Below are 22,002 nucleotides of genomic sequence, written 5' to 3'. Positions count from 1 at the left end.
CTCGCCCTCCTTTTTCTCTGATTGCGTGGCAACGAGCAAACGACAAAGAGGAAAAAAGTAGAACAGGGAAATTGAGGATTAACGATGGAAGTAGAAGAGCAGAACAATTGAACATTTTGTAATTCGTTGTAAACAGCGTGCACGGGAACAGAATCTTTCAGGTGAAATTAAAGTAAGTAAATTAAATTATGAATTCATTTTGGGGAAGGAAAAAAAGAAGAAGTGGAAAATAATTCCTATTTCGGTGTAAAAATAAAATATTCCAAGTGCAGACCATAATTTATAATTGTAAAATATTAGACGAAAAAAAAATATATATGTATATAATCAATATATATAATTCAATTATATGTAAATAATATAATTAATAATAACAATCGGATTGCAGGTAATGTTTTTGTTTGTATCGGTTAATGTTTGCCGCTTAATACTCGAAGAACGATAAACAAACGGAAACACAAAAGACCTATTCCAATGGCCCCCGCAGGGAAAGAACCTGAAGCTACCTACCCTCTAACCATAAGCCCAAAAGGACCGTCAAAACAGGTGCCCAACGTCATTTCTCACCTTTTCCCCCTATCTTACCCATTCCATCCTCAAAAGACAACAAACCTTCATTCCCAAAGGCTAACTATTTTACAGCATCCAACAAAAGTCATTCTTAAATACAACCAATTTCGTTCTCCACCAAATGCAAACTTCACTCTCCAATGGTAAAAACAATCGTTTTAAGTTCTTCTAACGATTCTGAAGAAAATTTAGCTGAACAAAAAATCCCATTTCTACCAAAGTTCTTCAGATGATTTTAACTAAAATTAAACTGAACGAAATTAATGCGAAAAATTAAGAAAAACGGGTTTCTCTGGGGCAGCGGAAAGTCGCGCAGCAGCGCGCAGGATAATTGCGTGCGCCGATATACAGTTGGCCTATTACCACCGTGAACAGAGGAAGAAGGAAAGGGAGAGAAAGAGAGGGTGAATGTAATATATACTTTCCTCCAGCAGGCGATTTCAGCCCCCATTGGTCTGTCCTGCTCCGTTCCCGGTCGGCCGCTCCGTTCGCCCTTCGGAGCTGCGTGCGCGGAAGCGCGCGCCCTTCCACGCGGGGTGCGTGCGCGCATATAAATGGAATCCCTTCAAGTAGCCTCGGTGCCCGCGTTGCCATCCACCTCGTGTGCGTGTACCTCCCTCTGTACGCGCTTCTGGATTACCAAGGGGGCGGACGGGGGTGGCTCGGCAAGGGCTGCCTCGACGACGATAGTGCAACCCGATGGCTAGCCACGCTCGTTCCCTTCCCTCTCAGTTTTACTCTTAGATTTGGAAAAATTTTGGGAACTTTAGGGTTTGCGGTAATTGGAAGGACACAGTGGGGGTAGGTAATGGATGTAGATGTTATTAGGGAACGTATGAGATTTTGCACAAATAGCTTTTGTTTCATTAGCGGGAATTTTCGGATGAAAATTAGGCAGTTGAAATTCTCGGGACATTCCCGAGTAACCGGAGGTATGAAGGTTTTGAGGAGAACGTAGAGATTTTTTACAATATTTTCGGAAAGTAAAATAAAGCAAATAGTTTCAGTTGGAAGGTAAAGGATGAAGTTGTTTCAACGACATATAAAGCCTCTTTGCAATCGTTTCAGAAATTTAGACGAAAAGATTAAAAGAAATTGAACGGAGTTTTCGTTACTATCTCGTTACATGAAAGCGCTCGGTTTCGAGTATAAGTAAATGTTTTCTACGATGTTTCCAAAGACTTCAATAAAAATTCTTAAAACGATACATTTCCAAAATAGGATGGATCTCTGAAAATCAGTAAACAAGCAACTCGACGAGAATGTTTCTCCGGCATCGAACTCTCGAGTTGCGAACTCGGCTGGCACATCGCGAGGGATCCGAAGCGTCTTGAGGCCATCGCTAGTTGCAGGCACCGAGGGTAGGAAGCGCGTAGAGCACAAGTGCACGCGGATAGTGGATGTTAGGTGCGTTGCACGAGCGCTTACGTGCCTAGAAATTCACCCCTTTTTTTCTGCTTTCTCTCTCTCCGGCGCAGGTTGGCCAGGCGAGGGTGGCCGAGGGGATGAAAGGGGACCAGCAGGCCTCGAGAGTGAATACGGCATACAGGAGCAGCACGCACAAGTACACGGTTTCGCAGAGAGTGGAACGAAATCTATAGCACGCACTTACGCGGTTGTATATGCGTATACGCGTACGCGTACCGCCGCACCCCGAGGACACTGCCACCGAGGGAGAAAGGAAAGGGGAGAGGGAGAAGCTTTCAATTTTTCCTGCTGCCTTCGCGACCAGCCGGAAGCCGAGATTCTTGCGGAAGAATACGCGCCATCCATGGGCGTAGCCTAGCTCTAGCGCGATACTCCGCGCCGTCGTGTTAAAGGATGTACGAGCGAGCTTTCATGCCTCTAGTAATCGTTTCGAAGAATTTTTAATCTATCGCGGAAAATCGCATATTTAGTCCCTCTTCTTCTTTCTACTATTTTCTTTTTCAATACGAAGTGTTGCGATGAATATTGTTTATTGCTTTGCTTAAAAATTGTTTGATTAGACGAGCCGAATTTTAAATGCTATTTGCGTAACGTAGATGAATATCTTCTATATAAATCGAACGAAAGAATTTTTCATTTTGCCTCGCACTGGGTTGAAGTATTTCTTAATTTCGACTATGACTCTTCGATTTTCCGACACTCGCTGTTATGATTCGGCGAAACGGACGGTAAGCGCGAGGTTCGTGTATCCTGAAAAATACTTCAACCGCGTGTGTCACTCATTGATACTCGATCTAACATACAATTTTTTAGGTTTAAATAAATCAATTATTCTCGTGTGATTTTCTAAAACTCTTCGTCAAACCTTCATTTCTGTTCTTCTTCGCGATCGAAATTTTCTTTTACATGAAATAAAACTCGTAATTTTGGAATTAAGAGAAATTTCCCGACCTTGGTAGGACCACGTTACGGAAATCGAAGGAACGGAACCGTGGCACCGCGGAGGGTTGAAAAGTCGAACGATCGTAAAAAAGCCGCGTAGAACGAAGGGTGTGCGTGGCCTCGCAGCGAGAAAATTCCGCGCATCCTGCGCGTGTCTGACCTCCTGGCAGTTATTTCCCCGCCCCCTGCCACTCAAGCGCCATTTCCACCCCCGACATCTCCCGCCGCCCCTGTCCTTCTCCTTTTAGTCCTTTTTATCGCGGTCGACGCGAGTCGAGATACTTTTATTTCATGGCTGCGAGGTCGCATCCGCGTTTCACAACGATCCACGCGGCTTAACCTATATCGCCCTCTGTCCTTGATAAACTGTTACGATCGGCCGTGAATCGCTTTCCGCGCGATATTCGCTAGTTCAACGACGTTTATCGCGTGTAAATTGGAAGTTTGGATCGGATTTCGCTACGTCTCCATCGAAGCAGAAGCGAGATTTGTCGTTCCTCGATCGACCACGAACCTGATTATTTTCATAGAAAAGGATCTTGGGAAATTTAACGATAGAAATATTCTTTTTTCTCTTACCGATTTTTTCTAAATATCTGCGAGGATGCCGTATTATGTGTAAATGTCGAGAATGTTGGCCTTGAAGTAACAACGCGTGCTGCACTTTAAGACCAGTTTCCAGGAGTTTGTTTCAAGCGACGATCGATGGCCCATGAACTGATGAATAAGTCAAGTCATTTTGCCGTACGATATATAGCAGAGACTGCATTAATTATCGATGATGGCGATACAAAGTAAAGGTGAATTAATAGCGCGTAACAGGTACGACTTCGCGAAGTTTGTACTTCAGGCGCTTTGAGTAACAATTTGAATTTCGAGACAAGTAGCGACACCTGTCGACGAATCAAAGCATTATCCCGTTTCATTATAACGTAGAAACGTTTTTTTTATTCTCCCACCGTTTTTATATGTTTTAATTAATTCTTAAGATTTATTCCCCCTTATTATAAAATCGCGATGAGTATCGATTAATTTATGTATACACGTGTTCATCTATATTACCAACTACAGAAAAATTCGCAAAAGATATCTCGTGAAGATTTATAAATATCCGAACTACTTAAGTGCTACTAAATTACTCGTATTAACATTATCTGAAGTGAAACGACTGAAATAAAATTAAAAATGTAGAAAATATAAAGGTCGTGTAACTAATCAATACGTAGAATTAATAATTTAAATTCATTTTCCTTTTTATGTAAACTGAAGCTCCTTCGATCTCCTTTAAGAATTTTCCTTCGAAATCCTTGATTATTCAATTATTTATACACGTACGAATCCATAAATCACGCACTTCGAGAAGTTCTTTCTTCATTTTTTCATCCATTGGCTATCATGGCGGTCCAATATTCTTCTGCTTTTTAATACCAAAGTATGACAAAATAATTTGTCCCAAAAATTCATCACGAAGACTTTTGTAATACTGCATTTTTTGCTGACAAGGATATACAATTTGAGTTTGTCCACAAGTGAAATTTCTTCAGACTTCGTGATTCATTCGTGTTTTCAATAGTTTGCTATAATTTCACAGGCGCAGCCATGGGGGAACCAGAAAACGTCGGTGTACAACTGGTTTCCGCTTCCTTCCAATGCCACCAATCGCTTTTGGACATACTGTTGCTGACATCTACTGGTGTATCCCGCAGGAACGGAACAGATACCGTTGCAAACATCCATCCTAAGGAAAATCAAAATATAATTTGAATTATCTTAGAATTTTATTGAATCGCAATGAAATATACCATTGTCTGCTTTTCAATTCCAATTTAAATTTTCATATCTCAACAGGCATTTAAATTTTCAGATTCGAATTGACGTATCTAACAAAGTTATAAATAAATCTACTCACGTGCATTTCTCACTCTTCACTACCTGCGAATATTTCCGGTCGTTCTCTTGAAGATTCACCACGTACATCCAGTTTCCTTGGTTGTTCAGAGCCGCTCTCGGAGTGATATATTGTGTCTCCGTTGGGCAAAGTGGAATTGCATCGAGATTGGACTGCCTCTTGTTACGCGTCTTACTCAATTTGCTGTATTTCAATAACGGATTTTCGTAGGACGTACGTGGTGCAATTTTACTGCTTCTAGCGTATCTGAATAAATATAAATATAAATATATATATATACAATTATAACAAAATTTACAAAAATTATACCAGCTCAAATTTATACCAAAATTTACAGCACTACAATTTGATCAATATCATTAAAATTGAAAAATTCAATATTAAGCATGATCACCTGTTTGACCACCACGCTTGACCCTGTCCAAAGTTCAAAGTCTGTGGCTGAGCGTAAAAAGAACGATCCGGCGTGACTCTTTGCTCTGTAGGATGAAACTTGGCGGGCGCCGGTTCCTCGCGTAAAAACGGATTCCCTTGGGCCGGTGTCGTGTACCTGTAGCTATAAACAAGAGCACGAGTTACTCGTCCAACGGAAAACGGACAATTTAGTTGACAATTTGGTAGGTGCAAAATTAGCATCGAAATTACCCATTCTGCTGAGTGTCGTTCGTCGGGGTCCCGTAAATGAGCGGCGGCTGCCCTCGAACGGGATACTGAGGCGGCGGCAAGAATGGTAACGAGTGAAACTGACCCTCCCCGTGCGCCTGATAATCATATCCCTCGGAGTAATCCGGCACCGACCTTGAACAGAAGCACTCTGTCCTTGATCCATTCCTCGTTTAATATAGTTTAGGAACGATGGCGATATTTACTTTAATTTTACAATATTATATTATGTATATATGTATTATTATTATTAGCATTTTAATTATTACATTTTAATTTACGTTTTAACTTTAACTTATCTCATTACGACTTTCTTATTGATTTTCTTCCGTCTCAATAGATACATTATAAAATTGCGTTATAAATTTTTTATGGACGATTTATGTTATTATAGCATCTTTTTCTTGACGTGAAAAACCTAGGATAACCTGCATTCTTTTTTTAAGGATAACGCAATGTACGTTATTACAAAAAGCTTGGGTAATTTCTGATCTATAAGTGGATATAATGAATACAGAGGTATATACCTGTAATCACTGAAGTCCTCTTTGGACTCGTCCTTTAATACAGAACTGAAGTCGAAGCTGCATTTGTCCACAAGAAATTTAATTAACTGTCTGCAATAGAAATCAAAGAAAGACAAAGTATTAATAAAAAAGAGAGAATGCAAAAGCGTAGGTTTTCAATTGCATCTTTGAAATGATCTTTGAACCGTGTCGCGGTACTAAGTGTCGCGTATGATTTCTTGACCTAACTTTTAATAGAATCGTTTCAGAAATGAATAAAAAATTGGTTATCTATCTCATGGATTATTCATGAATTCGCGGAAGCCGGGTTCCACGACCTGTGGTCGTTCCTCCTATATCTCCCAACTGTTTTCGAGCGAAATTAGAAAATTGGATAATTATATTCCTTCATATCTTCCTCTACCATAGTATTCTCATTCTTCTTTAAAAAAAAAAGGTGTAAAATTTTAATTTCTATTTTTCAAAGAGAAACTTCAGAAAAAGATTACATACATTAACGTCTCTCTCGAAACTTTCAAAAGCCTGTAAAAGACAAAAAGAAAAAAAAAAAAAAGAAAAAGAAAAGAGAAGAACGAAAGAAAACGATAAACATAATTCGATATTTCACGGTTCTTAAAATAAGTTACTCTTCGTCGGTAAATTTTAAAGTATTCAATTGCAGAGAAGAAACAGGAGGAAAGGAAAGATTTCGATGTATACTTAAATCATTATCACGTCACAAGATAAGTAAAATATAAACGAATTGAAAAAGTCCAGCGACCCATAATGCCGCGCGAAGTGTCCATACAAACACGCGCACGAATTTCGTGCGTGGTCGAAGGCCCGCGAATCTTGGAACTTTCTCTACCGGTGAAAGACACCGGCTAGAAGATATGTCCCAATGTTTAATTCATGGTCCACGCCTAAAAGCTGTTTTCTCGCGGGCTGCATCTCGATCAGTGTCGTGGTGCTTCCACGAGCCCGGCCAACTTTCGAACGTGTGTGATTCGTCAATGGACGACGGAAATCGGGAGAGACAGGGATTGACCTCGAATCCCAACACAACGTTTTAACTTACAATCTCGATACCATCGTTGTATTTGACCAACGTAGTTTTGAACGTTTCTTCCATGTCGTTCATCCGTATTCTTCGAATTGTCGTTTGACAGGGGAGATGGTAAAAAATGTTACGATTTTTTGTTTTTTTATATTCATAGCTTTTTATTTTTGTCTTTTGTATTATGTTCTTTTATATCTTCTATATATATATTATATTTTTAGCTTTCTGTTATTCGATACTGTATTCTCCTCAATCATATTGCATCGAGTAACAAAGTCGCTCGTCTTTCATAATGTTGTAAAAATTGTTTAAAAGATTTAAAGGTGCGTATGTATATCTAAACTTTTTTTTTTATAAAAGATACGAAGAAACGTTTTTTATTAGCGTGTCATTGCAGCAGGTAGGAGAGAAGTTCTTGAATCGATAAACGTCTTGTGGGGAAAAACTGAATTGGATGAAAATCCGCGAGAATTGGCGGGAAATAGCGGACAATGCGAGGTATTAACGTTTCCTGTTATGCAGGCCGCATTACCACGCGTCTGCACACAATTGCAGCGGCACGCCGCCGTCGCGCCGCACAGTCGAGAACTCGTTCATCAACGATAAACACCAGCAATCATCGTTTCCTTAAATCTTCCGTAATCTCTAGTGAGCGCACGTAAATACCAATTTGCTGTAATTGATCGCGTTCATTTATCCAGATTTATGAGACAGTGTATCGTGCTTGTATTGACACGATCGCGTTATCTAGAAGCGGTATCGATCAAAGATGATGAATGAAACGACGAAGACGAAAAATTGTATAGCAATTACGATATCAATTACAAGAGACGAAAAACCTTTTTAACATTCGTGTAACACATACATTGAAGTTGTTTAAGAAATACGCGACTTTCTAATTTAACAATTACCTAATATCTATAGAAATTCTGTAAATTACACAATGTAGTTTCAATAGAAAGTATTCAAAGTAACCGCTGTTCGTTGAATACGTATTTTGCATGTGTGCTGAAACAAGTCTGAAGCGTATAGGATTCCTTTCACGTCGTAACTTCGATTTGTTCAAGCTGGTTAACACTTGTCAATGCGATCAACACGCATTTTCGTTATTCTATGACAGTTATTTGACATTTCTATCTCCATAGGAAAAATAAATTCTCTAATCGTTCATTGTCGATCGATATTCTCAGTGTACGATAAATTAATTTCTGAAAGTACGAACAGAAGCAGGAGCACGGAAATGGAAGCATCGTGACGAACATAGTATCCACAGCACTGTATGGAAATCCATAGCGATGACTAGCAACGATCGTTCTCGTCGATAAATCTGTTACGTTCCACGGACAACCTCACAACGCATAGGTGGAACTTCAAATCGCTCCTAGTATCAATCCGATCCGTAACGGTTCCGATAATTATCTAGCAGGGCATGACCGCGTCAAGGCCACGGTCACGCTACGCTGATCGAGAAATAAAACGTATCGGAAAGACGTCGGTTTTTACGTAATCGTTTGTCGCTTTCGAATCGATCTGGCTCCGGCGCAAAAAAAGAGGAAAGATCGTGAAAATGATATGAACGAATGAATTGTATATAATACGATGCTGCTTTCTGTTGTTCTACCTGTTTAGTTACTTTTCTAGTTAGCTTTTGCAATCTCGTTCTTCCTCCTTTACCAATGACGTTTTTATCCGCTAACGAGGAATTTAAAAGCAGAAATAACTGAAAGAAATTATATAAACGATGAAAAATAGAAGGATACTGGTAGTTGACACATTTAATGAAGATACAAGATATAAAATAATCCTATCGATTATTGTAGTAAGTCTTTTATACTTCTTTTTAGCGAAGCTCTTCTTCGTCACACTTCCTGTATCGACTAAACTGTTTACGATGGAACACGAGCAGAATAGAAGTCAGATGACGCAAGAACGCGACGATCTCCAGGATATCGTCGGGGTAATTTTAAGCAAGTTCACTATCCTGGAACTTTCCCTTCCTCAAATTCGTCTCGCCACGCACGATCAGCTGATTCGTATGCGGGAACGGTAACGCCCGACACGCCGGGAATATTAATAACGAGACGGTGAACCATATTTTTACAAATTCCGCAGACGCGAGACTTTTGGAAATTCGAGGAAACAGCTCAATCCACCCACGAAATTCTTTCTTTCGGCACTCGATAACCCGATACTGCCTTACATGATTTCAAAGTCTAACAATTTCATGTACACTTGCGGAAAAAACTAGCTGTCCTAGAAATCCGTTTCGCGTATCGCAGCGTCCTTCCTTATTTTATTCGCCGTTGTCCACGTTATTTTTCCAATTATTTGTATCCTCAGACTTATTCTCAAAAAAAGAGGAAAAAAAAGAAAGGAAAAGACTAAGATCGTAAAAAAGAACTAGAAAAACATAATTAGATAACTAAGATTTGAAATACACACAAGTTTCTTATCGAGTTTCTTATCAAACAGTCGTCAAGTATATCAAGTCATCTAATTTTTGCAGTTACTTTGATTCATACTGAGACTCTTCATTTTACATCTCACAAGGACTTGCTGCAAACTCAAGGAATCGGACGAGCTTCTTAGCGAGTCTCGCTCCTCGTGCGTCACGAATGATCCAATTTTTTCGATCGTTCCGCGCGATTAATTGACCGAGGATAAACGACAAATGACCAATACCTTGGAATGATAATGTGTAATACTCGCGCAACTGTTAAGAGGCAGCATTATCATGCAAATACGATTATAGGCCTGACATCATAGATCTGCCATGCGGTATATCACGAACATAGTGTACGCGTAAGTAGCACACTACAACGACAGCTTTTTTCGCGAGTCTTGCAAAAACCCATCCGGCATCTGTGTTATGTCATTTGTTCATCATTTTCAAAATCTATTGCTCACGAGCGAAAGAATGTCTTTATCATCTGAAAGAAGGTTGTCCGATGCATACACTTCAAGAATCATTTTTAACGCGAAATAATTTTCAATAGCTGTGTTTCTTTTTAATTTCTTAGAAAACCCTGTTTTAAGATGAATGTCCGTATATCTTGATCATTATCTTTTTAAAAACGCCTCTTTTAAGATGTATGCACATATGCCTACAGATGATGTAATTTATATTCAATAGGTACATAGTCTTTGATAGAATCTTTTCAAACGATGATCTCCGTGATCTCTTAGTCTTTGATAATTATTCAACAACTAACGAAAGAAGAGCATGAATGATTATCCCATTCCTTAAATTTACTACAGTTTGAAAGTAACAGCGAAATAGGTAAGCGTTTAACCCTCAAACGATATAATAAAATGAGAAAGAATTGGAAATAAACGTTTCAGAGAATGATTATCGGTTTATTTTCCAGATTTTCTGCATTTTCAGTGTCGGATGCATATCCATAATTTTTTTTTATAGAAAACAAATATTAATAATTGGCTTCAACCATGGCGTTCAACCTTCGAGCGGTACAATAAAATGAGAAAGAATTGAAAATGAACGTTTCAGAGAATGATTATCGGTTTATTCTGCAGATTTTCTGCATTTTCAGTGTCGGATGCATATCCATAATTTTTTTTTATAGAAAACAAATATTAATAATTGGCTTCAACCATGGCGTTTAACCTTCGAGCGGTACAATAAAATGAGAAAGAATTGAAAATGAACGTTTCAGAGAATGATTATCGGTTTATTCTCCAGATTTTCTGCATTTTCAATATCGGATGCATGTCCATAACTTTTTATAGAAAATAAATATTAATAATTGGCTTTATGTATAATGATACTTCAATATGAAACTTATAACACTATATCTGTTAGTTTTCTCAAACTACATTCTTTGCAGGGTTAATATCTAATAAGTATTCAACATTCATCGAAAGCTTCTTAGGATATAAATCACGTTTTCCTGCGTATAGAGAACTCGTAACTAGCAATTGAGACTTCCTCTTTTATTAAACGAAATCGTCTTCTTACCGAGGATAATGATCGAGACTTTCACAGAACGTTTGTCCTGGCTTTGCGCAATTTGGTGTGTGCCCCGGAGGTGCAGGTACAAAAGGTTCGTATTGTGGTCGACCTGGACATCCGTACTCGAGGCAAGGCTCGCCATGAGCGTTCACCAAGGATACCTGAAACCAAATCGAGAATAACGTTCAAAGGGCCTTGATGAGACAATTAAAACAGCGATTAAGTGCAACGAGCTGGAGCGTACGAAACGTTTACCTTCTTTCATCGCAACAAATACATCGCCCGTAATGAATTAGAAGAGCATCTTTATTGTACAATTCAAAGAAATATTTACTCGATATTCCGTATGAACTAATGAAAATGCGTTCGCGAATGTGTTACAAAATACATAAAATCTTAATTTAGATTCTGCTATAGATTTGATTTAGATACGGCGGGAAGAACGATAGTGGTTAAAATATTTGCAATATTTTCCATTTAATGAGAATAACGTTTCCACTGATGAAACAAGATCGTCGAGATACTAACGTAACTAGAACGTTATTTGTATAAAATTTCTATAAAGATTATTAGGAGAAATCTTCTACTCGGTTATTGCGGAACCCCGGTGAATCATGCTTCTCTGAAATGGTTCCATTGGCTCGCGGCGCTATATAAGGAATATTAAATCTACGCTCTCCTAGCTTTTATTAAAACTAAAAAAAGGAAAAAGGAAATATTATTAACGATCTATCTCGTTAGCGTTCGCAATTGTACAGACTTCAAATAATTTATCATGTTTGCGCAAAGAAAAAAAAGAAAGATCAAGTTCTTATTCACGAGCTTGTTTTCATTGCTGTAGAACCGCAGCCGGAAACTTTAAGGTTATCCGAATTATTTGCTTCAATCAGTGAACGCATTTAAACCTGATGTAATATTCTAGTATTGGCTTGGCAACTAAATGATTGCGGATTTTGTCATTAGGTGGTAATAACAAAATCCGCAATCACTCAGTTGTCAACCCAATAGAACGTTATTTAGGAGCTTTCTTATGCCACTTTCAATTGACTCATCGCATGGCACGGTTGGTGTCACTTTTTATCTATCCCCGAATCACCCTAAAAGTTCATATACCGCGAAGCAACTTTCATTTCTATGATAATACAATTGGGACACAAATGTCTTATAAGAAGAAGAAAAGCAATTTTTGAATATCGTACATGTGCAACCCTAAGGAAAAAAAAGTGGGTTAAGTTATAGGTTATAAATGAAAATGGTACTTACTGTTTGAAACATTATTATCGTAATAAAATAAGAGTATCCATACAGTTTCGATAAAGTTGGGATATTGAAATTTTCTCGTAATCAAGAATCATACATTGAAAGTAATTTTAATTTCGATCAACAAAAATGAATCATCCTGTATACTGTGATACTATGATAAGGCGTTTACACAATTATAGCCGTTTTATGATCATTTACACATATACTTAATCGTTCCTTTATTTTCACCGAAGTGTGCATCCGGTATTACAAAAAGCTTGAATTCAGCGGCAACTGACGCAATCTTACAAAACGTAGAGAATCTTACGCCAGATATTACGATACACGTCAGGCTTGAGTTTTACATTTCACTCGTGGCTTTCACGGTGTAAAAAACTAACTCGTTCTACGGATCCGAGCTAGCTACGATGTCTGACACAGAGTGGTCACGTGTGCGATCGTAAAATGCGTATTCACTTGTAAAATATTCGATTCGAAATTACTTTCATCTTCGATCGATCGATAAAAACGCGTAACGACGACTTTTGAAATCCGAGATTTTTACATTAGACATTTTTACAGCACAGAGAATTTATCTTTAGTTTTTAAACATATTAAATTATATACATAAGCTTTCCATGTTTAGTAATTACTTTTCAAACGCGTCTCATACGTGATAAGTTTTGTATTGTAGCGAAATGAGGTTTAGGGCGATTCTTTATATCGGAACCGTTTCATTCACCGGCAGGCTAGAAAGTTACTCGTTATCCTTATCGTTTCTAACCACGTTGACTTTAAACCACGTACAGTAAAAGTTCCGCCTCGACCGTGAGACACATGCACACACGCTCGTGTGTTTAGAACTCGATTGTTCTACATCACTGCATCCGCTAAACCGACTGGAATAAACAAGCGAACCATATCGCACAAGTATCCTGTTCGTATTTTTTATTTTGATTATATGTTAATACGAGGCATACTTGATTAACCCCGGCTAAAATCAATAATTACCATATCTGTAATTTAGAATTACCACGGACATAGAAACTTGCGAAACTCTAACTCTTTCTAATAACAAAAATAATAAAATCATGTTTCTACTTACGATCGTTAATAAGGAAAAGATCAGTTTCATTTTCGAAGGTGTTGGAATAGCGATGCTGGTCACCGTAACAGATTCAATTCGAAAACACTTCACCACGTTCAAACAATCGTATCACCACTTTCTTTTCTTTTTCTTTTTTCTCTTTTTTCTTCTTTTTGCCGATCTGAACCACACCGCGAGTCCTTTCGCGAGGGCTGATATTCGATCAGAAGTCAAATCACATAATTATGACATTACGCGAGCCTCGCGGAACGGGATTACTACGACACGATAAACGATTATCCGTTCAGTGAAACACGTGCCGGTAACCGCGGATGCGCTTCGCAAGTTAGACGGATCGCGGAAACGCCGATGTGCAATCATCGAGTCATGCGTGGTGCGAGCGTTGACAAGTATCGTTGGCCGCGAAAAAATACGTCTCGCCGCGCGAGTGATTAATCTTCCGAAGAGAACAACTTCTTAAACATGAAATTTACTCAACTGAGCTACAGGACGAAGATGAATCACTGAAACGCGATTGAAAGCTTATCGAAGCAAGTGAAATGTTCCTTCGTTCCGTATACGAAAATTTGATATCCTATTTAAGTCGCGAGTAACTGCGATACAAGCACCACTGTATGACGATGGTCGAACTGTAGAGGACGAGTGTGACTGTCGATACCTTAGTCACCGCCACTGTCACTCGTATATATGTATTCCGTGGCGTTAGGTCCAGATTCCGTCGGGGTTTGTCCTGTGCGATTTTACGCGCGGCGATCTTACCTAGCAACGTGGGTAACTCGGTGTACCGATACCCATACTCGCGCTCGTACCCCTTCCTCTTGCACGCGTGCACGAGTTCCGATCGAGCAACCATGGGTGGGATATAGTTGCACTTTGCTAACTGACCGAGGTTTTGCCTTGCTAACTCGCCCTCCGTATCCCCACCACTTGGAAATGTCCCTGCTCACCTAGAATAAAAACCAGTCGTTATATCTTTCTTTTCGATTGTTTCGAGACGTTTAATTCTTTTACTTTTATCTTTTTTAACATTGGAAATAGCAGGATAAACAAAATACCGAGTAATTGTTTATTTTTCATATTTTATTAATTTGCAATTTTAAGATCATTTTTAAGATGTAAAAAATTTTACTAATTACTTCACTTCAATTCTACGAGACGGTTCTGGTATGGATCTTTCCTTGCTAACTGGGTAGATTCGTTCGCGACTAGCGGCCAATTACCAAAGCACTACCGTACTTTCACTGGTGTCCGTGTTCCCTAGTGTTCCTCGTTCGACCTTACACGTTGACAGAGATCGTGTCGCTAGAACGGGATCAATGAAATTGCGTAAAGAGACGAAGGTCGACTTCTTAATAGTTTTGCTTTTATCTCTCTATTGACGACGTGCGAGTCGAGTCTAGTTTTATACACGATTTCTTTGTATGACGAAGCTAAAGAATAGCTTTAATAACAATGTGTTTCTCGTCTTATACATTGAATGACTGAATGAAGAAGGATAAAAATTGATTTATGATAAGAAAGTATTTGCTTCAAGGCAATGTCTTTAAAGAGAATATTCTTTACAATCTGATTTTATTGTCATTTCCATATATACTATACGAAACGTCTTTTTATGTCTTTTTTTGACAATATCATCGTCAGTTATAAGTTAAAGATAATATTCCGAATTTTGTTAAATTTCTGAAATTTGAAAGCAAAGTGCTAGTTTTGAAATGAAATATTCTGTCACGCGCGCTTTGTCGAATATGTAACAGTGCCATCTAGGTATACCATCAAGAACTTAATATTAATTTGATAATATTTCCATGAGTTTATTCACCTATGGTTGAAATATAGTACTGTAATTGAAATTACTTAAACGATCTTAAAATTAATATTTTAAGAACATCTCGACATCTTAAAATAATTAAAAAATTTAATCACTATCGCTAAAATTCAAAGACCACTATCTCATCTATATTATATACTGCAAAGATCAAAGTTAAAATCTAACATTTCAAATGCTAAACGCAATGATTAATGGATTTTCGAGGGAGTAATGAATTATGACAAATGAATCTTAATTCGTAGAGCTTGAATACGTAACGTATGAAAGTAATTTTATCGGAAAAATGAAGAATAGTTCAAAGTATGACCACAAGATGCCACGAAAGTGATCCGCATAAAACTCATTTTTGTCTTGTTATCATAAATTGGTATATACATATATAGTGGACTGTGGAAAGGTGCGAAAGGTGAGAGGGGTAAACATAATTCGAGCAGACCGACCACCTTTTGTACGGGTCAGTTGCTATGTACACGTTTTGCTGTGTGAGTTTGCTCTGTTCGTGTTATTGAATTTGATGTGAAAGGAACTAGAACCTCTCGATACTAAAGATCATATACGCTCCTGTTACGGCATAAGCGGCATAGCGTAATCATAGCCATGGCGATTGCTTCGTCGCGAGTAGATGAACTTGTACAAACTGTTACTCTTCATAATCCTCGAAAATTGCTATTTACGGGCTACGTTCTGCCCTCTGTGATATTACACGCTGTGTGGATTTATAGTTGGATTTTTGTCTATGGAATTGATGAATATTATGATGCGGGTTTAGTGGGTATCGCAGCTATCGGTGTACTACAAATTTTCATATGTTTGTGTTGCCAGTGGTCAGTGCATATACACACTTTCCTTAATTGTAGCTCGGTGAGTTGACAATCGTTTACCGTAAGGAACAATATATACTAATTAAATAATTCGCACGTGTAAGTTACGTTGTTCAATATGTTTTGTTAACGTGGCAGCCATTCGAACCGGCCTTCTGATCGTACGAATCATATGGCTGATTGGCGGGAAATTTTAAATTATTAAAATGTAGCATTTGTGGTTTTACGAATACGATCAATTGAAATTTTTTCAGGAAAAAGATCCGTATAAAGCGAAAATAGCAAAAGTAGTGCCTACTCCCAACAATGGAAGTTCAGAGCTTGTTAAACTACATCATTCTGAACAACATGAGCCGTGGTTCATATTTCAAAAAACCAAATACTATTGGAATTCGCATGAAAAAAGTTTCGAAGGCCTCCATTTTCCAATTAATCACTCTATCAAACATTATTGTGAATGGAGAGGATACTTGGATGAGAAAGATATTGCAGCAGCAGAAGAAAAATATGGGAAGAATAAGTAAATATATCTTTTTATATGTACTGTAGGAGAATTCATAAATTGCTTTATGTACTTTTTTCATTACTTTCGCATAGGCTGGATATGGTGGTACCAGAATTTAGAGAACTATTTAAAGAAAGAGCAATTGCACCATTCTTTGTTTTTCAATTATTTTGTGTAGCATTATGGTGTTTCGATAAATATTGGTATTATAGTATCTTTACATTAGTTATGCTTATTATGTTTGAGTGCACACTTGTGCAACAACAACTTCGAAATATGGCTGAAATTAGGAAAATGGGAAATAAGCCATATACTATAATGGTTAGTAAACATCATAAGTAAATAAAATATGTTCCAAATATTTCCAATAAAATTGCTTTCATCAAAGGTCTACAGGAACAGACGGTGGCATTCCATGTTTACTGACCAACTAGTTCCTGGTGATATTGTATCCATAACAAGATCTCAAAATGATAATCTAGTGCCATGTGATATGTTACTTTTAAGAGGACCTTGTGTTGTTGATGAGAGTATGTTAACAGGTAAGTCATTAGGAAGAATCACTCTTAACACTGTTTGAGTCTTTTGAGTAGAAGCTGTGTCCATAAGGAATTTCTTTTTTAAAAAGGCTGTGAAAGCCTCGACTTTCTCCTTAGGAAGAATATTAATTTATGCTTAGTGTATTATATATTTTACATTCGTCAATTATAAATAAATAGGGGAATCAGTTCCTCAAATGAAAGAGCCCATAGAAGAAATTGATGGAAATAGACAGCTGGATATAGAAACTGATAAGCTTCACATACTTTTTGGGGGCACGAAAGTTGTACAACATACTCCACCAAGTAAAAGTGTATCTGGCCTTAAAGGTATCTAAACAGTAAATAATAAATTACTATATTTTAATATCATATATATTTTGTATTTATACATATATATTAAAAATTTTAGCTACTGATAATGGCTGTGTGGCCTATGTTTTACGTACTGGTTTTTCAACATCGCAAGGAAAACTTTTGAGGACAATATTATTTGGAGTCAAATGTGTTACTGCTAACAACTTGGAAACGTTTGGTTTTATCCTATTTTTGCTAGTTTTTGCGATTGCTGCAGCATCATATGTCTGGATTAAAGGTATATAACATATTAAAAAAAATAAAGCTGTATTTCTATACTAATAATTTATTAATTACAGGAAGTGAAGACCCTACAAGAAATAGATACAAATTGTTCTTGGAATGTACACTTATTCTTACATCAGTTGTTCCTCCAGAATTGCCTATTGAGTTATCATTAGCCGTTAATACTTCATTATTGGCCTTATCAAAACTAGGTATTTATAAAGTGAAGATGAATGAAGATGATATTCAGTTCTATATTTTTTAATACAATAATGTATAATTTCTGTATAGGTGTATTTTGTACTGAACCTTTTAGAATTCCATTTGCTGGAAAAGTTGAAATATGTTGCTTTGATAAAACTGGTACTCTAACTAGTGATAATTTAGTCGTCGAAGGTATAGCGGGGATTGAGTAAGAATCAAATAAGTTTCAAAATATTTCCAAATGTAAATACTTATATTAAAATATTGTTCATTATTTTAGAGGGAAACCAGATGTTATGCAACTTTCTGATGCACCTATAGAAAGTATTCAAGTACTCGCAACGTGCCATTCTCTTGTACAATTAGACGACGGAATTGTTGGAGATCCCCTTGAGAAAGCTACGCTGAAAGCTATTAAATGGAATCTTACAAAAAGTATACTTCTATTTATTGATATTCTTATTCTTATTACATTTTTTTTCTTTTTTGACGATGTTGTAACAATTTCAATTTATTTAAGCTGATTCCATGATACCAAGAAAAGGACAATCGCCTGTCTTAAAAATCGTACAAAGACATCACTTTTCTTCCGCGTTAAAGCGAATGTCAGTCGTAGCAGGATACACAATGCCAGGATCATCAGAAATCAATTACATGACCACTGTGAAAGGTGCTCCTGAAATTATTAAGGACATGGTGCGTAGTAAAACGCAAGTAATTTCTTTTGCACTCACAATGTGTTGTAAATATTTTAATTTTTTCTTCCAGTTGTTATCTATACCAGATAATTATGAATCAACGTATTTGTCACTTTCGCGTCGCGGAGCAAGAGTATTAGCTTTAGGATATCGAAAACTTCCTGGACCTCTATCTTCGCAAGATTTAAGGGAATTAACACGAGAAGACTTGGAAAAGAATCTCATTTTTGCTGGATTTGTAATTATAAGTTGTCCACTTAAACCTGATTCTAAAGCTGTTATTAAGGAAATCGTGAATGCTTCACATTCGGTAGCTCTTTCAACAATTTAATTTTATTTCTAATTATTCCATTTATAAATTATGCAAATTCACGTCGCTTTTACAGGTTGTTATGATTACTGGAGATAATCCTTTAACAGCATGTCACGTTAGTCGCGAATTACATTTTACAAAGAAACCAGTTACGCTTATATTAACTGCAGCTGATGGAAAGTGGATATGGGAAAGCGTGGATAGAAAAATAAACTTACCTTTGGAAATGAAGAATGTTTCTCGGAATAATGAAATTTGGCGAGAATACACTCTTTGTGTAACGGGAGAAGTAAGTTATAAAAAGATATAAAATACATACTCATACTATAAAATACAGTGTACATTAGATTTATAAGATACAATTTTTAGGGTTTAACATATTTAAAAGATAACGAACGAGATCTACTTCGTAAATTGTTACCACACATCGTAATTTTTGCAAGATGTGAACCAAAACAAAAAGAATTTATAATTGTCTCGTTGCAAAATTTAGGATACACAACGTTGATGTGCGGAGACGGCACTAATGATGTTGGTGCTTTAAAACATGCTCAAGTGGGTTAGTAAAAGCTTATTAAATTTATATATAAAATAAATCATACATATTAATTACTTAATTTATTCAGGTGTCGCCATTTTATCAAGCCAACCTGAAAGAGTATCTGCCGAAAAGCAAGATAATGTAAAGAACGAACATACCGTCTCAAATTCAGCAGTAACAAATGGTCCAAGAAACAATCCGAGAGTTTCTGCTAATACCAAGGCGAGAATACAAAAGATACTAAAAGAACTCGAAGAACAATCTGTTATAGTTAAGTTAGGAGATGCTTCAATTGCCGCACCTTTTACAAGCAAAATGTCATCAATTCAATGCAGTAGGTTCTGTTGTATATGATTTATAACAGTTCAAAGATATGATAATATATTAATGTTATATTAATATTTGTTTTATTATAGTATGCCATGTTATTAAGCAAGGTCGATGCACCCTGGTTACCACCTTGCAGATGTTCAAAATTTTAGCACTTAATGCATTAGGGCTTGCATACAGCCAATCTGTTCTTTATTTAGGTGGAATAAAATTCAGTGATGCACAAGCTACCTTACAGGGTGTTTTACTGGCCACTTGCTTTTTATTCATATCAAGATCAAAGCCATTAAAAACATTGTCTAAACAGAGGCCTCTTCCGAACATTTTTAACTTATACACGATTGCTACCGTACTTCTTCAATTTGCAGTACATTTTATCTCTCTTGTCTATTTGGTTAAGGAAGCTACTTTATTATCTCCAAAGTAAGTAAAACGATTAAAAGATTATGTGTACAATGATACTTGAATTAATATTAATTTTGTTCCAATTTAACCAGGAGTGAAAAATTAGCAGCAATACTAGCTCCAAGTAATTCATCTAATGGAAGTACGGCTTTGAATATGAGCTTGACTGATGAAGAAGAATTGTTTGAACCCAATCTATTAAACAGTACAGTTTATATTATTGCCATGGCGATTCAAATTTCTACTTTTGCAATTAATTATCGGGTAAAGTGCTTTGATAAATAAAATATTTATTAATGAAGACTTTATGTATTTTATTTTAATTTAACATAATTTTATGATACAGGGTCATCCATACATGGAGAGTTTGTTACAAAATAAATCTTTACTATACAGCCTTATAGGCAATGCTACTGTTATATTGGGATTAGCATGTGGATTTTTACCCGATTTGGCAGCACAATTTGAAATTGTGGATTTCCCAAGTGATGTAAGTTTATGCAAGGAAAATGTAATATTTTTCATATTTGTATAAATATTAATTTTTTAAACATTTTCTGCTTCCAGTTTCGAAGTCTTTTAGTTCAAGTTTTAATAGCTGACTTTGTCCTTGCATATATAGTTGATAGAGCCTGTTTATGGCTTTTTGGAGAAGGAAGACATCAAAAACTGTGATTAGTACACAATTTCTATACTCAACTTTTAACTCCAAAAGTGCGAAAAATCGAATATACAACTTTGTTTTCTTGTTTCACAACAAACGAATGTTATCTTGGTTTATTAATATCTTTATACTTCATGAATTATATTACGATTCATACGTGGAATATAATGCTTTTAAAAATCTGACCAATAATAATTGAGAAGTTATTACTTAAAAAACACTCGTATTGTTTAAGAATTTGCGAATAATTCTTTGTGAAACAAGAAAAATCAACGTATATATACTTATGTGTGTATATAAGTATGTGGTATGTATGTTTTAATGAATGTAATTATTGCTATACAATGTGAAATAGTAAAAAGAGCATGCAATGTGAGTGTGTACAAATGATAAGTAAATAATACATAATGTCATAAGTATTACATATATCATTGTTTAAAAGCAATGTAAGTGTACCTTGGGAACCTGATTTATGGAAATTTATAAAAGAGATTCCTGTATTGTACCACAAACGTATAAAAAACTGACTTTGAATAGTGTGTAAAAAAAAAATAATTGCATACTAGTAGAAGTTTGAAATTGATGGTGGAATTTCACACATACAATGATATGACTGATTATATGCTGGATCATGCCAGCAAAAACTGTTATGTTGTAATTTTACAATTTTGTACAATTAACATGTCTGTTTTAAAATAATTCTTTTCACTAACATCTTAAGATATGCACATGATTCATCAATAATTAAGCTAATTCAGCAGTAAATGTTGTCAGCAGTTATACTTAAATTTCAGGGTTTGTATCTTTTCTTTATTTTTATACTATTTTCATGTATAATAGAATCAAATTTAGAGAAGCTACTAATAGGAAGAATAGATTTTTAATTCCAACATTCCAATTTTTTTCTATCATATATTTAGGAGGATAAATAGAATATAAATAAATGGAATTGTATATGGCTTTGTCTACTAAAAATATTTGTGTCCCTCTTTGGTTGATAAATAATGTGTACACACTGAAATATTGGTTGTGGTTAATGAATATGTATACCTTGGTTAATAATAATATCCTTACAACAATTAAATGCAACAGCATAAACTTTACGTTATAGAAAATATTCAAAATTCAACGGTATGTGTTTTTCGCGAAAAAACGGTATGCGAATTTTTAAAGC

At 36.4% G+C, this 22,002-nt stretch overlaps 2 protein-coding genes across 3 annotated transcripts; one reads left to right on the top strand and one right to left on the bottom strand.

Moving 5' to 3' along the window:
• Positions 1–3,839: 3,839 nt before the first annotated feature.
• Positions 3,840–14,331, bottom strand: spz5 (spatzle 5 Toll-1 receptor). Of its 2 annotated transcripts, none has more exons than XM_069123604.1 (7): positions 12,312–12,609; positions 11,055–11,209; positions 6,040–6,129; positions 5,495–5,647; positions 5,244–5,405; positions 4,850–5,095; positions 3,840–4,678 (listed from the first exon to the last, which is right to left on the bottom strand). In XM_069123604.1, exons 1-7 carry the CDS (start codon positions 12,321–12,323, stop codon positions 4,507–4,509), a joined length of 990 nt encoding a protein of 329 aa, XP_068979705.1. In that variant the 5' UTR covers positions 12,324–12,609; the 3' UTR covers positions 3,840–4,506. The 2 variants fall into 2 exon arrangements, with proteins under 2 accessions (XP_068979705.1, XP_068979704.1); XM_069123603.1 differs by lacking the exon at positions 12,312–12,609 and adding an exon at positions 13,396–14,331 and having other exon boundaries at positions 3,843–4,678.
• Positions 14,332–15,596: 1,265 nt separating this feature from the next.
• LOC138185009 (endoplasmic reticulum transmembrane helix translocase) lies at positions 15,597–21,254 on the top strand. Its single transcript, XM_069123592.1, has 18 exons — positions 15,597–16,087; positions 16,302–16,567; positions 16,645–16,873; positions 16,941–17,094; positions 17,272–17,421; positions 17,504–17,686; positions 17,748–17,885; positions 17,965–18,085; positions 18,158–18,312; positions 18,398–18,573; positions 18,646–18,885; positions 18,962–19,177; positions 19,258–19,447; positions 19,515–19,763; positions 19,846–20,182; positions 20,257–20,428; positions 20,511–20,654; positions 20,732–21,254. Exons 1-18 carry the CDS (start codon positions 15,824–15,826, stop codon positions 20,837–20,839), a joined length of 3,492 nt encoding a protein of 1,163 aa, XP_068979693.1. The 5' UTR covers positions 15,597–15,823; the 3' UTR covers positions 20,840–21,254.
• Positions 21,255–22,002: the final 748 nt, after the last annotated feature.

This window comes from Bombus flavifrons, chromosome 11 (genome assembly GCF_040668555.2).
Source record: "Bombus flavifrons isolate JBK064 chromosome 11, iyBomFlav1_principal, whole genome shotgun sequence".
NCBI classification, from domain to species: Eukaryota; Metazoa; Arthropoda; class Insecta; order Hymenoptera; family Apidae; genus Bombus; species Bombus flavifrons.
This window is presented reverse-complemented; position numbering and strand designations above follow the sequence as displayed.

What these genes read in the sequence shown, in the direction of transcription:
- spz5 (XM_069123603.1), bottom strand. Translation starts at nt 13,425, where the DNA reads ATGAAACTGATCTTTTCCTTATTAACGATC. An exon ending in TCTTTTCCTTATTAACGATC is followed by an intron (nt 11,210 to 13,395) that starts GTAAGTAGAAAC and finishes ATTTGGTTTCAG; the next exon opens with GTATCCTTGGTGAACGCTCA. An exon ending in GTGAAGAGTGAGAAATGCAC is followed by an intron (nt 4,679 to 4,849) that starts GTGAGTAGATTT and finishes GATTTTCCTTAG; the next exon opens with GATGGATGTTTGCAACGGTA.
- LOC138185009 (XM_069123592.1), top strand. Translation starts at nt 15,824, where the DNA reads ATGGCGATTGCTTCGTCGCGAGTAGATGAACTTGTACAAACTGTTACT. An exon ending in ATTGGCCTTATCAAAACTAG is followed by an intron (nt 17,886 to 17,964) that starts GTATTTATAAAG and finishes ATTTCTGTATAG; the next exon opens with GTGTATTTTGTACTGAACCT. An exon ending in CTTTTGCAATTAATTATCGG is followed by an intron (nt 20,429 to 20,510) that starts GTAAAGTGCTTT and finishes TTTATGATACAG; the next exon opens with GGTCATCCATACATGGAGAG.